We start from the raw sequence: 14,373 nt of genomic DNA on the forward strand, positions 1-14,373 counted from the left end.
TACGGAGTACAGTAAATCGTGCAGTGAAACTCGCTTAACCGGAGTGACTAACAGCTGCCGCTTGAATCGTCAAAGCAGCAGTTCGACCTCGCAATCAACAGGAGGCCCTCCTGCCACGAATAACAACTCGGAAGGATCTTCCATATGCTCCCAAAGGACTTCAAGCATTAGTAGAAAGAGTCTGTTTGCATGAGGCCTCCTACAATACCCTTGCCATCGTGATGCAATGGCAGGTAGGCAGATGGACGCTCGGATGATTGTATCCGAGCGGGCACGAACGGATAAATGGTACGCCTACTCGAGCAGATAAATCCCTTTTTGATCCTTTCCTGTGTCGTGTCATACTCTTCAATTTTGTCTATCCACTGCAAGGGTGGGTATCTTGTCTATTTGTGCTCTTGGATGTCTAGCGTCTCGCTGCAATCGCACGAATGCTCCTTTTCTAAAACTTGCAGCACCAGTCTAATGCAAACGTAACAACTCCGGCTGGCCCTGACCAAAAAACGTACTTGCGCGGAAGCAATCACGCCCGGTTCATTCACGAATCGATACACTCATGACGATGCAGGCTTCTCCATCTTCGCAGGTGGCAGCCCCAAACCGTTTCGGTTGCGGAAGAACAAGACCCCAGCCTCCTCGCCGGTGGCTCCCTCTATGGGTTCAACCCATTGGCACCATCTCATCGACTTCCACATGCTCTTGATGAACCCGATGGGTCCATCCGTGGTGTCACTACGATAATGACGACCCATGACCTTCTTGATGGCCTCACTGGCTTCGTCGGCGTGGTAGAAAGGAATGGTGCTGACATAATGGTGAAGGACGTGGGTTTCGACAATGCCATGGAGGAGTTGTCGTCCGATGAAGCCGAACTCGCGATCAATGGTTGCCGCCGCACCTCGAGTGTAAGTCCAGCTCGTGGGGGTGTAATGAGGAAGAGAGGGATCGGTGTGCTGCAAGAAAGTAATGGCCACTAAGGGATTGTTAGCAAAAAGTCTCGGGCGGAGGACAATATGATCGCTTACCCAGCCAGTGATTCACCCAGAGATACGGTGCAAGGTACCAGACGAACAGATTGGCAAAGCCATAAGTTCTTCCAACCCAGAAAAGAATGCTAGCCGTGATCAAGAGACCGAGATCACTCAAGAGGATCAACTTGGCATCCTTTGCCTCGTACAATGGACTGTTGGGATCGAAATGGTTCACACCACCCCCGAACCCATTGTGCTTACCAACACCACGGCCCTCGCGTTGAATCTGGTGCTTGTTGTGGCCGGTCACATTGGTCAACAGATACATTGGCCAACCTCCAAGTTGCTGAGTGATCAGGGTATAGGCAGTGTTGATTGGAGTCTCTTCGGTGAGTTCATCGAGCTGGTGGAGCAGGTACCCTCTTCTCGTGGCCCATTCTTGCCTGGTCGATGGGACAAAGACCATGTCTCGCTCCAGATGACCAGTGGCTTTGTGGTGCTTGCCGTGCGAAATCTTCCACGAGAAATATGGCACCAACAGAGCTGAGTGGCAGAACCAGCCGACAGTATCGTTCAACACCTTGCTCGGCGAGAACGACTGGTGTCCACATTCATGAGCCAACACCCACAAGCCAGTACCGAAAAGCCCCTGCACCACGGTGTACAGAAACCAGAGTCCAGCTCTTAGGGGTGTGGAGGGAATGTTTTCGGGCGTGACGAATCGGTTAAAGAGGTAGAAAGTGGTAGCGAGGGAGGCAACGTCTCGAGCAACATAATATAGACCGGTGGCAGCAGATCGTTCGAAGCAGTGCTTGGGAATGGCCTTGTGGATGTCACTGATGGTGTAGTCAGGAATCTCGAAGGTGTTGCCGTAGGTGTCGACCAGCTGTGTCTTTTCAGGAACTGACTTCTGCAGAACGGCGTCTTCCGAGGCGAGAGAGGACAACGAGGTAGAGGAAGGCGAGGACCTCGGACTATCGAGAGGAGAAATGTTGGCGGAGGAGACAGGAGTAGATTCGGTGGTCACCATTCGACGCAGGACTGCCTCTGAGGGCAGAGCAGTTGTGGTCATGGTTGCTTCTGTTGCAAAGACGACTGGAGAGGAGAAGCTGTGCAAAGGTCGCTCAAACAGACGGTTCCCAAGATTTGTTGGGACGCAGGCGCAGTTGTCGGGATTGAGGAGGTGCTGACTGCGTTTCTTCTGGATTGCGACCTGGCAGGAGGTTTATGAAAAGAAAGTGAAGGTCGGACAGGACGATAGACCCAAAGACACAGGAATGCCAGAGTGGAAAGACAAGACTCAAGAACTGTAGAAGATAAAAATGCGGGAAAGCAACAAGTTAATGTCGGACGGGCAGAGGGCAGTTCTCCGATGTTAGGAAGCCGTTACTAGTATTTGGTGGAGGGGCTACAGGGGCCACTGAGAGACTGAGAGCAGCAACCAGGGGGGCAGAAAAATTGCCAGAAAAATTGTGGACAGTGAGCCGAAGCAAACAAAGCGCTCCAGAAGCTGAAGCTGCGGCCAAATCTCAACGGATTCTCAAAAGGGAGCCGCACTAAATTCAGGGCACCTCTGTGATCGGACCATTGATGTCGCAGCTGAGTCTAGGCGGTCAGAGAGCCGAGGGAGCCACTTTTGGCTGGTGCAGGCTTAACGAAGTCCCCAGTGGTCCCCATCAGTCCCCTAACAGATCGCTGGCCAGGGGGTCAAACGCCGAGAAGGCGTGGGCATCTGGGCATGAGCCTTGGGCCAGTCCGCGGCCAGCATTCTAACTCGGATGTGGGTAGAACTACTGTGGCTGCAGGAGCTACGAGTAGAATAGTTGGTCCGTACTGATCATCCAAAAAATCTGTCCCGGCGCAGTCCAAGACTGCATCCCTTCCACACAAGTGTGAGGGTTTCGTTCAATCAGCCGTGTATCGTGATCATACTACCTAGACGGTGTATCACATGAGAGATCCTTGTGCAATGAATGATTTCTCAGACACAGTCAGACAACGAGTTGCCCGATGTCTACTACCCAGGCCACTTCTTTTCTTTGACCGGTATTTTGCCTCCCAGGAATCGGCCAAGTATCGGCATCGAAACCCTAGGTACCTAGGTAGGGACGACTGCTTTTTTGACCAATAGACCTCCAGCGTCATGTCAACTACAATTATAATATGGATTCAGCTTTGCTTGACTGGGCATCGTACTTGTCACATCATTGACTCCAGAATGGTCTCGTCAGCGTTGCGTCCTTCTGTGGTCAATGGCGCTGAAAATCGCCGACTCGTCGTCTGGACTCCCAGCTGATCTTGCGGCTGACCGCTTACAGAGATCATCTCGAGCACATGCTGCTCTCCTTCGTCGAGGATCGAGGTTGGGCGAATAACGATGTGTGATCGCCCATCGGCGGACTCTTGATCTTGAAATGACATGTGCAACATTCCTTGTGTGAAGCGGCCGTTCACATGTTGATACCGCAGATCTCAAGTCGTGAAGCCGTACCAGAACCTCAGTCAGATGGAGGAATCCCAGCCCTGTCCGCCTCTTCAGGAGGCAAAAAGGCCGCGAGACCGTCACACCGTCATGACTTGTCCAAGGCGGTCTGCTTCAGCCTACGGAGTACCGTGCAAGTAGAGCTGTCAGGTGGTCTCGGAGCTCCACGAAAACGATTTTGTTGGGGATTCGAAATTTGGAGCTAACTGGCCCTTTGCCGCCCCATTTCGTCACACTTGAACCCTTGTCCAGGCCTAGTGACCATTTCCTTTTCGGCGTTATCACAGAAGACGCTCGGTTCGTGCCGGCGGGGCCCCTGTAGACTTCTAGAAGCGATCCGCTGCAGCACGCGATGGTGCCTGCAGATCTAGTTCGCTGGCCGCTCTAGACGAGGACATATCCAGATCTTAGAAGACTGACGCTCATCCTATGCCGCCACGCCTGCGAACCGACACCAATCTTCCTGTGCTGTCGTTTGGTAAGTCCCCGTTAACCTCGACCGTCGTGCTTTGTAGATCTGGGGCGATCAGGATGCTGCGGCCCTGCAATGGGTTATGGACATCGCATGTTAGGTCTGCCCACGCATCTTCATCACCATTGGCTTTGGCCTTTTTTCGACATCTGACCGTAATTGTGGGCAAAAGGGCGTGTCCCGCGTGCAAAGGAAACAGAACCACCGCGATCCGAGTCGGGTTACTGGTCAACCGCACAGTTCCCTTGCGTCTTCCACCAACCAGCCACGACTCAGAGGCAGTTATTTCGAACAATGCCTCGACCTCTGCTTCCTTTGAGTTTGCCAGATAGATCACAAGATCTGCCAACATCGGCTGTCCCATTGTTGCAGTCTGAGTCTTCGACTCAATGTTATTGATGTCCAAACACGCCGTAACAAGTACAGGATGCGGCGCGATGTCGACGTGAAGCCTGACTTGCCGTGGGGTTGCTTTTGCGCTGGAGAATTTGACTGGACTCGTTTGGGCATGCCAGCCCTGCAGCCAGCGTTCAAGTTCGGACCTGGTATCGTGACTAAATGCACATAGAACTGACGGCCAGTCCATGTCATCCATATTCCAAATCTCAACCTCTTGTGTCAGAGCGGCCATCTCCAGGTCTTGTTCTGTCCACGAGGTTCGAACACGGTCCAGTAGATGTCCCACCAGAAGCCTTGCAGCAGATTCGTGAGAGGTCTTCAGAAGTTCTGACATGAAATTCTCCTCAAGACTGGACAAAATGAGGTCGTCTATCGATTGAAAGTCGACACAGAGAGTAAGCCTGTGAGTGGCAGCCGGAATGGCTTTGTGCATCGGAACAAGTCGAATAGTCCAGTTAGCTGGCTGTTTGGGAAAGATGACTTCGGGCTGTTCTAACCCGCGGCTCTTAGCAGTGCTATACGCCTCATTGTCTCCTAACTGGCAGTTGAGAACGCGCAAAGGCACTAGGGTTGAAGGACTGATGCTAAATCGAGAGTACATGTAAGTGTTTCTAAACACATCCTGGACATTGACTGTGACTGGAAGAATCACATTGACGGAGGCTGTGTCGTAAAGAGTGAAAGAGCCTTGGTCTGTCTGGTAGTTGGCATCAATCCGGATGGTGACTGATGGCTCGGACTGGACCTCCATCGTGTACGGAATTTCAATTGATCTGAGTGAATCAGCTTTCAGATCATCAACAATCATCATCAGAGCATCTCCCTCCCTGGCTGTGCGTAATGTCGAAGGGAGCTCTTCACAATCAAATAATTTCGAATCATGGATATTCAGCCTCAGACCGGCTGTTGCTGTTTTCAAACGCAACCTGCACTGAGCGACGTTATTGTAACCGGGCTGTATGTGCATCAAAAGTTTGCGAGTTTCTGCAAGGTGTATAGTGGGAGCATGAATGAGTTTGACTTGCAAGGCTCGGTGGCGAGGATAGACCAGGATCGGCCCTACTAGTGATCGGTCGACTGATGGTTCATCCAGTTGTGAGGTGTCATCATGAGGCGCCGAGCGGAAGTGATGAAAAAGTCTCAAATTGCCGATGCTGACATCGACTTCGTCAGGCATATACCAGCCTTGAGAGGTGATCGAGGTCTCTAGTAACAGCTTCGTCCCAGTTGCATCTACTGTGACTTCGCCTGGTGATTTGAGAATGATGAAGCGTGGTTCAACGTCCTGGCACGATAGCCGCAATTTGACTTCACCGATTGGCGGCGTAGTCATAGTAAACAGAGGCCGGATATCGATGGTCAACGCGAAGCCATCTTTACCTTCAGGATGAGTAATAGTCTTGGCGACAGAGGGAACCATGAACAACGTAGATAAAGGAAGAGTCGTTGCGGTCATGGCCGGTACTGTCTTGAAAAGTTGATCGAGATAGACTCGATCTGCAGCATCGATCGAGAGCGACTTTCCACCAACCCGGCGTTGAGAGCCACAATGCAGACAGGCGATGAGACAGCGGGCATAGTCACTTGGTTTGTCAAGCTGCTTGAGGCAGTCCGCATATATCCGAAGCAGATGACCATCTGAAGGTCGATACGTCGATTGAGGCAATTGTCCGAGAATGCTGTGGAGGTAACGCGCAGCACGAGCATAGTTGTTCTGTGCGTATTCCAATGCAACCAGGTCGATCAAGACTTGCTGCGCAGTCGAGTGGCTCTTGGTATCCGCAACAATGCGATAAGCGAGGACTGACAACATCGCGAAAAGGTCGAAGAACACGGATTTTGAAGATGCCGCGGCTTGCAATGTACTTGACTTTATACCAGCCATCGACCCAGGGTGATTATCCGCCGAATTATGGTCACTCATGCCGGCAGCTTGGCCAACCTGTGCTGCTCCATTCGTCATGCTGCCGTTCCTATCAGCGTCGAGTCGAAAGGCAGCATGTTTCATTTCTGCCACCCAAGGCCGCACTGCTTCAAGGTTCGACATGGCACGCCTGGCCGTAATTGCAAGCCTCGAAATCCAGACAGCCAATCTTTCTGCTCCGGGGCGCGAGAAAACAATCTGGCGTACAGTGGCTTCCTCGGGAATGACAGAGATCCTCTTGTGGTGCGGCCCCTGAGAACGTTCGCGTGAAGGAGAACGGGCCTCAACAGCCAGCGACATCCTGTTTGCACGATTGCGCGTTTCGAGAGCCTGGTTCGACTTCTTTTCTACTATGCGCGAAAGCTCCACAGAGTCAAGCGAAAGCCAGCCGGTACCATACTCGACATCGAGGCCTAAGGCTGGTAGCACTTTACTCAAGATCTGCATGACCGCCAGCCACTCGAAGTTAGAGACAATGTTGCCGGTAACTGCACGCTGCGTGTTCAGTTCTCCCTCGCTCAACCCTTCTTGTCCTCCCCAAGCACTGTAGAGTTCGAGCCGCAAGCTGCGAGCAGCCAAATTGATAAAGTCAATGGCGCGCTCTGTCAGATCCGCAAGAAGATTAAGGTCGGCGCCGGATTTTGCTTCCCCTAAGGTCTTAGATGATTCCGCATGTCCTTGCCTGAGCAATATCTCCATCTCACGAATAAACAGGTAGGTGCGTAGATCCAGGGCTGACACGTCATTCGTCAGGGTCAGGTTCTGGTAATTTTTCCTCTCGAGATCGAAAGGAAACCCATCGCGGTCGGCGAACAGAATCCGTGCGAGGTCGAAGTCCGTCTCGAGATTGTCACCGGCGACTGGAAGACTTTCAGACTCAAGTGCTGCGCGCAGAAGAGCTTTCGACTCTTTGGAGAATCTGAGAAGCGCACCGCTATCGTCATGATCGCCTCTTTGCGCCTCTTCTTTCACCAGACTATCCAAGCGCAGAGAAAGCTCGTCATAAACGGCCAAGGCATCTTCCAACAACCCGACACTTTCGAACCCTTTAGCCAAACCTTCTTTCAGGACAAAGAATGTGCAAAAGTTCCAGCCTGGCAAATTCCTTTGGCTGTCCCTTTCCCGGATGTCTGATTCGTATTGCGCAACACGAGCATCGAACGACCGAAGTATACAGGCCTTGATGCTTTCAACGAGGTCTTGCCATTGTTCCTCAAGCTCTGAAGAACTGAGTGGCGTGGATTTGTCGCTCGCATCCAGCATTCTGACTTGCGCAACGCGATTGATGGCAGATTTGGAGCTGCTGCTGAAGTCGGCCCGCAGTTTGTCGAAAATGGTAGAAGAAGCCTTTCCGGACCATTTTGACTTGCTGTTGATGCTGTCGGTGCTATCAGCTGTTTCCAGCGAGATATGCTTGGATGATTTGGGCTGACTGGCCGCAGGAGTATTTGCCAGCACGACATGGACGATCAACCATTCAAAAGCATCATAGCCTTCCTGGCTCTTGCTCGAAGACTTCCCATCTCCGACAGACTGCTGTGACTTCACCCACGATCGCACTTCTTTTCTTGCCTTTTCCTTGTACGACTCCTTGTCATCACATCGTAGCAGATATAACTTCACATAGGGTGTTTCGCGAAGCCCCGGAATTTGATGTCTGCGTACATTGGATTGGGAGCCCGAGGACTTGTCCTCCCTCAACAGAGATATGTTGAGACTCGGAATGGATCGTAGCGGGCGGTTTGGGGACTTCCAGTGCAGGTTGCGAAGGGGACTTCGTGCCGATAGGCGAGGCTCGAGGCTATCATATAGGTTATCTGGATCAGTACATTGTATGATCACCTTTGAACTCGATGGTAGATCGGTTCCATCCATGTTAGAGAGAGGTAATGCGCGATCTCGAGATGCTTGGGAGAAATCATGGTGCTCGCGAGTCTCGGTGAGCAATGCACTGCATGAATACCATAGTCAAAAAAAAGAATGGTGCCTCGAGGGCGACACGCGCAACAACTCTTCATGTCGTTGAGTTCGACCAGTCAAAGGGAGACGGAGCACGTGACAGAATTGCAGCTTACGGGATACATACTCCGCTGTAATTTGATGCAAAGGGCTTTACGGTGGACCGGAAATGCCTCTCCACGTATGTACCACTTCCACTGACTTCGCTTCCAGCCTCAAACCCTGGCTCTCGATCATTGTGGCCTACAACAGTCAAGAGTCACAAGGAGTAAGGCCCCCCTCAATCAGCAGCATCAGTCTGTTCTACGGTGAGTCATTCTTGACTCCTGCATGATTCCGTCGTGGTCTTTGGATATAAAGAGCCTCCAACTATCCCTTCAAGGTAATCTTGTCCCTCCCATTATGCTTTCTTCTCCGGTGCGATCGTGACCTCAACTTTTTCAAGCCACCGTTCCCAGCCTTCCAGGTCCGCTCTCATACAAGTATTTTCGCTTCACCTTTCTTGCTCTTAAACATGGCATCCTCCGTCATCACAGAAACCCTTCGCTCTGTCACTTCTACCAAGATCGACGAACTCAAAAAGCAACGAGAAAAGTATAGAATCTCAAAGGGCAAAATACTTCGCGACGCCAAAGCAACCGCCACCGACCTCGAACGTACCAAGCTGCTGCTCCGTGAGGCCAGCCGAGAAGCTGGAATACGATTTCTCGATGAGAATCTCCTTGACCCTGACACGCAAGCCTCCGCTACTGCTACGTGTAAGCGTCGAGATCAGGAACTGTTCTTGTGTCAAGCAGAAAAAGATCTCGCTCTTTCCCCTAGCTTGGTACAGGACATCGAGCGGGAACTCTTGGAGCACTTCGAGCTCAAAGGTGTACGACACGAACATGCAGAGTTTTTCTCGGAGCTCGTTACGGAATGGCTCTCCTGCTCCGAAGAGTCGAAGTCAAGCCCATTAACCACGGGTACCATGGATGATTCGTCCTTCGAGGCTGTCGGTCGCAAAGAGATGCATGAGCAAAGAGCTCAATGGGAATCCGTTGTCTTCGGCAAATCCAATGTCAAAATGTCAAGCATCAAGAATTACCTTCAAGAGCTCCTCAAGTCGAATAAAGTGGTCTCAGATGCCTTCAGGACCATCGAGAATGCCACTCGTTCCGAAGCTCTTTCTATCTGGCGCGATACTGAACTCTTCGACTTGGACAATCTGAGAACAACCATTCAAGGTCTCCTTAGATCGGACCTATTGTCCGAAGAGAAAGCTGCCATTCTCAAGTCCTTCAAGAGCAACAATGAAGTGCTTCAAGAAGTTGCTGATGTGCTGACCATGAGAATGGCCTCACTGGAAACGTGGCAATGGTCCACGGTCCACGGTGCGATTACCGTCTCCCAACGTCGGCAATTGAATGGCAAATACCGTGTTTTCATGGACGAGGACATCCTAGACGCGCTTCTCCTGCATGCCATTGGGATGAAATGGGCTGTTCATTTCAGGCGGCAATTTCTTACCTTCTTCCATTCTGATGCCTGGATGACCCCAGGAACCCGTGTACCCAAACATGACCAGGACCGGCGCACTTACTACCTTGGTCAGGACACCGTCTCTTGTGGCACCGTGGAGACGATCAGGCGCAGCCAGTACGAGAGAGACTACTTCATGACACAGCTTCCAGACAGCGAGCCGGAGGGCGTAAGGGGCTATGGAGACGAAGATGATCAAGCTACCTCTCCGTCACGGAAGAGCCCTCTAGACACGAAACAGAGTCTTCTTCATCTACTTATCACTGAGGTCCTCACCGCACGACATCTTCGTCCCACGGTTCCTCACGCCGTCATTCGCTCCGACTTCCACTGGTTTGGTCCGTCGCTTCCTCATGAAACTATCTTCGCTGTATTGGAATTCCTTGGCGTACCTGAAGGATGGCTGCACTTCTTCCGCAAGTTCCTTCAAGCACCTATACGCCTCGGGCAGGACGGTCCAGAGGGCCAATCACAAGTCCGGCAGACAGGAGTCCCCATGTCACACGCTCTCAGCGACGTCTTCGGCGAAGTCATCCTGTTCATAATGGATTTTGCAGTCAACCGGGCTACCGCAGGAAGCTATCTTTACCGTCTTCACGATGACTTCTGGTTCTGGGGCACGCAGGGTCTATGCGAACGTGGATGGGAAGCGATGACTGAATTCGCATCCACGATGGGCATCAGATTCAATAAGGAGAAGACTGGCTCGATCGTCTTTGCCGAAAGGAACACGGCTCTCAACATCGCCGGCTCGGATCTCGACTTGAATGGCGAACAACCTATAACTAAGGTGGCTGAATTGCCGGAGGGTGAAGTCCGCTGGGGCTTCTTACGTCTGGATCCCGCCGCCACACGCTTTGTGATTGATCAAAGCATGGTGGACGAACACATTGCAGAACTTCGACTGCAGTTGTCCCACCGTTCATCAATCTTCTCATATGTTCAGGCGTACAACGCGTACCTGGCTCGATTTTTCAGCAACAACTTTGGAAAGCCTTGCTGTGCCTTCGGACCACAGCACATCGATAACATGATTGCCACCTTTGCAAAGATCCAGAGGGCGATCTTTCCAAGTGGTACTGTGACTGGGTATCTCGCACAACTTGCTCGAGAACGATTCGGAGTCGAGGACATCCCAGACGGAGTTTGGTATTGGCCGGTGCGAATGGGCGGTCTAGAACTACGCAACCCTATGGTACCGCTGTTTTGCATGAGAGAGACTCTTCGCCAGACCCCGGAACAAATCCTAACCGAGCAGCTCGAAGCGGAAGAGTCCGCATACGAGTCAGCAAAGGTGCGGTTCGGACGTAGCAACAGTAAGGAGCTTCGGGATGCGCGCCTTTCAGCCGGCCTGAGCACAACGGCAGTCGGCGAAGACTTTATGTCCAAGGAGGAATTTATGAGATATCGAGAAGAATGGTCAATATATCTGGGGAACGCGTATCAAACACTTCTCTCCATTCCGCTAGAACACGAGGTCCAGGAGACCAGCAATGTTGCTTCTTGGTTGGATGACCTGCCTGTTTCTTCTCGGGAATGCAAGCCATCTTCTGGAATTGGGCGGTCTTTCAAGTCGATGCAGCCTTACTGGAAATGGGTTCTGGCGGTGTACGGTGCGCAAATCGTCAAGAAATATGGCAGCTTGCAGATGGTGGACGCAATTCAAGTCCCTCTTGGTGTTGTTAGTGTCATGCAATCAGGCAGGATCCGTTGGCAAGGATAGAAGGATAGAACCATAGGCACAAATCAAATGCTGAAGTGGTTGCATATTCCAGCCTTGTTCCTCGCAAGGCTGCATTTAGACAGGAGTAATTGGCTAGAACATCTACACGCTATTATCTACCTCCCTTTCTCAACAACCACATGTTCCCATCTGCACTCACCCAAAACATTCTGAGACGACCAAGTTATATAAAAGTCGCTCATTCGACCGTCAGTCTCGACGACTGCTGGGGGAACACTCTTCGGACGGCCGTGTGTGAACGAAACAAGAAAAACATGACCACTCAGACACCGAAATCATCACTGCTGACTTCTATCTTCGACTCCCTTTCATCACTGTCTCCCCCAGCATCCACCATCCAACAACCTGCACGAACACCAATCCATGAGCTTATTCTCCCCTCGCAACCACCAAGCACAACCAGCCCCTTACACAGTCTGTCAACAGAGGACACTGAGCGCGCCCGCTCGCTCTTTCTCACCCTGCACGTCCTTTTCCCTCACGAACTTCTACCGGCATTGGACTTACTCGACCGCGGCCTCATCACCAGGTTGACAAGTCTTCCTGCATCTCAGGGCGATGGCGCCGACAACAGTAACAGTGACACTAAGACCCCTGCAAGGGAATCCCACCTTCCCAGCCCTAATCCCGGTCCCACAGCTATAAGACCACACACCACAACCAGCAAGCGCGAGCACGAGGTCGAGGTCGAGGTCTTCTACGTTCAATCCGCATCCTCGACCACCACCACGGGCAAGACGACGACAGGCAAATACTCATCACGCAGAGCAGCAGCACCCGCCAGCGCTGCATTCTACGAAGTCCGCCTCGACAGCTGGAACTGCAGTTGTCCGGCGTTCAGCGTGAGTGCCTTTCAAGGCCTGGGCTTCGACGACACCGCAACCACAACCGCAATCGCAAGCTTCGAGTCCGAAATACGAGAACAACCACCTTTCAAATCTGACCAGTCTGACCGAAAGGGCCCCGGGGCACACGAGCCGTGGCGCTTCGGCGGCGTCGCGACAAATCCATCCTCGGCGGCCCGCTCAGTGCCATCGTGCAAGCATATTCTCGCTGCGGTGCTGGCCAACGTGGCGCCGGGCTTGTTTGCCGATAGAGTCATCGAGAGAGCCGTTGGCCGCGAAGAACTTGTCGGTTGGGGCGCCGGATGGGGCGAGTTTGGTGGTGGATGATACTGTAAGACCAGAGTACCTGTCCTGCTCCAGTGGGACATGGTATCTAGACAACCAATCTACTGACATGTATGATTCTGTGCGAGAGGACTCGCGATTACAGATGCGCAGTCCTCCGCCAGACCGTCCTTCCTCAGCTGGACGGATTCGGTTCACGCGAGGCACGGCAGCGGACTGAGCGCGACTTAAATCGCAACATCCAGCCATGGTCGTGGGCGAGAGCGGGAATATCAAGCCACGAAAAACGACCAGCGAATCGAGCCGGCCAATGAGCCAGATGGTTACAAAGTTTGAAGCCATACGAAGCTCTTGTTTCAGGGGAATACTCTCAGCAAAACCACCTTGGACAACGCGCAATTGCCACCGCGAATTGTTGAAACAAGACTGGCCCGCAAACACTTTTGTCACGGCAATGCATTTTGTTTTTTGCTGTATTGTACAAAGGCATTCGTCCTGTGCCATGCATATGCAGCTCTAGATAGGACTTCCATCCAAACGCCATGCTAAATGCCCGACAGCGATTGTTCAAGTCGCTGGGTCCATCTAGCTCTTCTTCTTGCCCTTGCCCTTTTCCTCGGTCTCCTTCTTGTCGCCATTGACCACCGCCTTCTTCTCATCCTTGTCCTTCTCCTTCTCACCTTCCTTCTTGTCTACGTCGTCCTTGTTCGCCTCTTTCTCCTCTTGTTGCTGTCTATTCTTGTTCTTGTTATCGATAAGATCATGGAATGCGGTGATAGCTCGAACGAGAGAGCTCAGATAGATTGTCATCAGCTGATCGTTCGTCTTAACGCTCATGGAGCGGGCCAGTTCACTGTTCTCCACCTGGTTCTTGCCGTTGGGTCGCGACGCGGGGGGGGTCGTCAGGTTAGGAAGTAGATTGAAAACATCTTGGAGGTTGCCCAGAATAGCATGGTTGATGGGCAGTTCCCCGTCGAGGACTTTTTGCAGGTATGTACCGATGTCTCTTAGTCGCAGATGTAGACCTTGTAGCGACTGTAGCTGTTGAGTAATTCGTGCTGATAGTGTGCCCACCGCGACATCTCGGATGTCCCTAAGAAGGTGCTCGACTCCAATCTCTTCTGCTTCTTCGGCCTCGATGGTGGACGGTGTATGAACAAATGTCTTGGTGGTTGTGGTTCCATCATCTTTGATTTCCTCAATGGCGAAGTATGCGTCTGTTGGTACTCCAACCTCTTTCGGCTGGACATCGACGATAACAAGCAGTGGATTCGGGGTGTACTTTTTGAACAATTCGTTGATTTCCAAGTCTGACGCTCGCAGCTTTGGTCCGGAGTGATACCAGCCTATTAGTTTTTCTCGAGCATTGACTTTCTTGAACATTTCTCGCATGGATTCGACATAGTTGTGATCTAGGAACCAAACAGAGGGGTCCTTTTCATCTTCTTCGAAGGGAACTGTTCACTGTCAGAATCATCATCGGTGTCTTTCAAGCTCCGCGACATACCTGCGAAACAGTTTGAAACCCGGACATTCTTGCCATCATTCTGTCCCAGCAGCACGCCAACTACTCTTTTCCGCGTGCCTTTTGCTGATCGACCATAATGATCGGCTGCCGAAAGAAGGACTAGAGGCGCAACCGATACTTGTCGGCTCACCAGAGAGAGTGTTTCTGCTGTTGTCGCAGGCATGATGGTTTTGATGCGGAATAGAAGATGGATGAGGTTCAGGTGCTGGTGAATGGAGAGCTGACACCAGCTCCTGAGGTCCT

The 14,373-nt window shown here is 51.9% G+C and overlaps 4 protein-coding genes across 4 annotated transcripts; 1 reads left to right on the plus strand and 3 right to left on the minus strand.

Moving 5' to 3' along the window:
• Positions 1 to 302: 302 nt before the first annotated feature.
• On the minus strand, positions 303 to 2,418 carry PV05_06527 (uncharacterized protein). The gene is made up of 2 exons (XM_013459275.1): positions 1,026 to 2,418; positions 303 to 973 (listed from the first exon to the last, which is right to left on the minus strand). The coding sequence occupies exons 1-2, from the start codon at positions 2,041 to 2,043 to the stop codon at positions 555 to 557; spliced, it is 1,437 nt and encodes a 478-aa protein (XP_013314729.1). The 5' UTR covers positions 2,044 to 2,418; the 3' UTR covers positions 303 to 554.
• Positions 2,419 to 2,893: 475 nt separating this feature from the next.
• Positions 2,894 to 8,234, minus strand: PV05_06528 (uncharacterized protein). Its single transcript, XM_013459276.1, has one exon. The coding sequence runs from the start codon at positions 8,121 to 8,123 to the stop codon at positions 3,876 to 3,878; it is 4,248 nt and encodes a 1,415-aa protein (XP_013314730.1). The 5' UTR covers positions 8,124 to 8,234; the 3' UTR covers positions 2,894 to 3,875.
• A 3,404-nt stretch (positions 8,235 to 11,638) lies between these two features.
• Positions 11,639 to 12,644, plus strand: PV05_06529 (uncharacterized protein; the record flags this gene model as incomplete). Its single annotated transcript, XM_013459277.1, has 1 exon — positions 11,639 to 12,644. Exon 1 carries the CDS (start codon positions 11,727 to 11,729, stop codon positions 12,642 to 12,644), a length of 918 nt encoding a protein of 305 aa, XP_013314731.1. The 5' UTR covers positions 11,639 to 11,726.
• Positions 12,645 to 13,187: 543 nt separating this feature from the next.
• Positions 13,188 to 14,293, minus strand: PV05_06530 (26S proteasome regulatory subunit rpn-8; the record flags this gene model as incomplete). The annotated part of the gene is made up of 2 exons (XM_013459278.1): positions 13,188 to 14,059; positions 14,110 to 14,293. 2 exons carry the CDS (start codon positions 14,291 to 14,293, stop codon positions 13,188 to 13,190), a joined length of 1,056 nt encoding a protein of 351 aa, XP_013314732.1.
• Positions 14,294 to 14,373: the final 80 nt, after the last annotated feature.

Source organism: Exophiala xenobiotica (assembly GCF_000835505.1).
Source record: "Exophiala xenobiotica strain CBS 118157 unplaced genomic scaffold supercont1.4, whole genome shotgun sequence".
Lineage (NCBI taxonomy): Eukaryota > Fungi > Ascomycota > Eurotiomycetes > Chaetothyriales > Herpotrichiellaceae > Exophiala > Exophiala xenobiotica.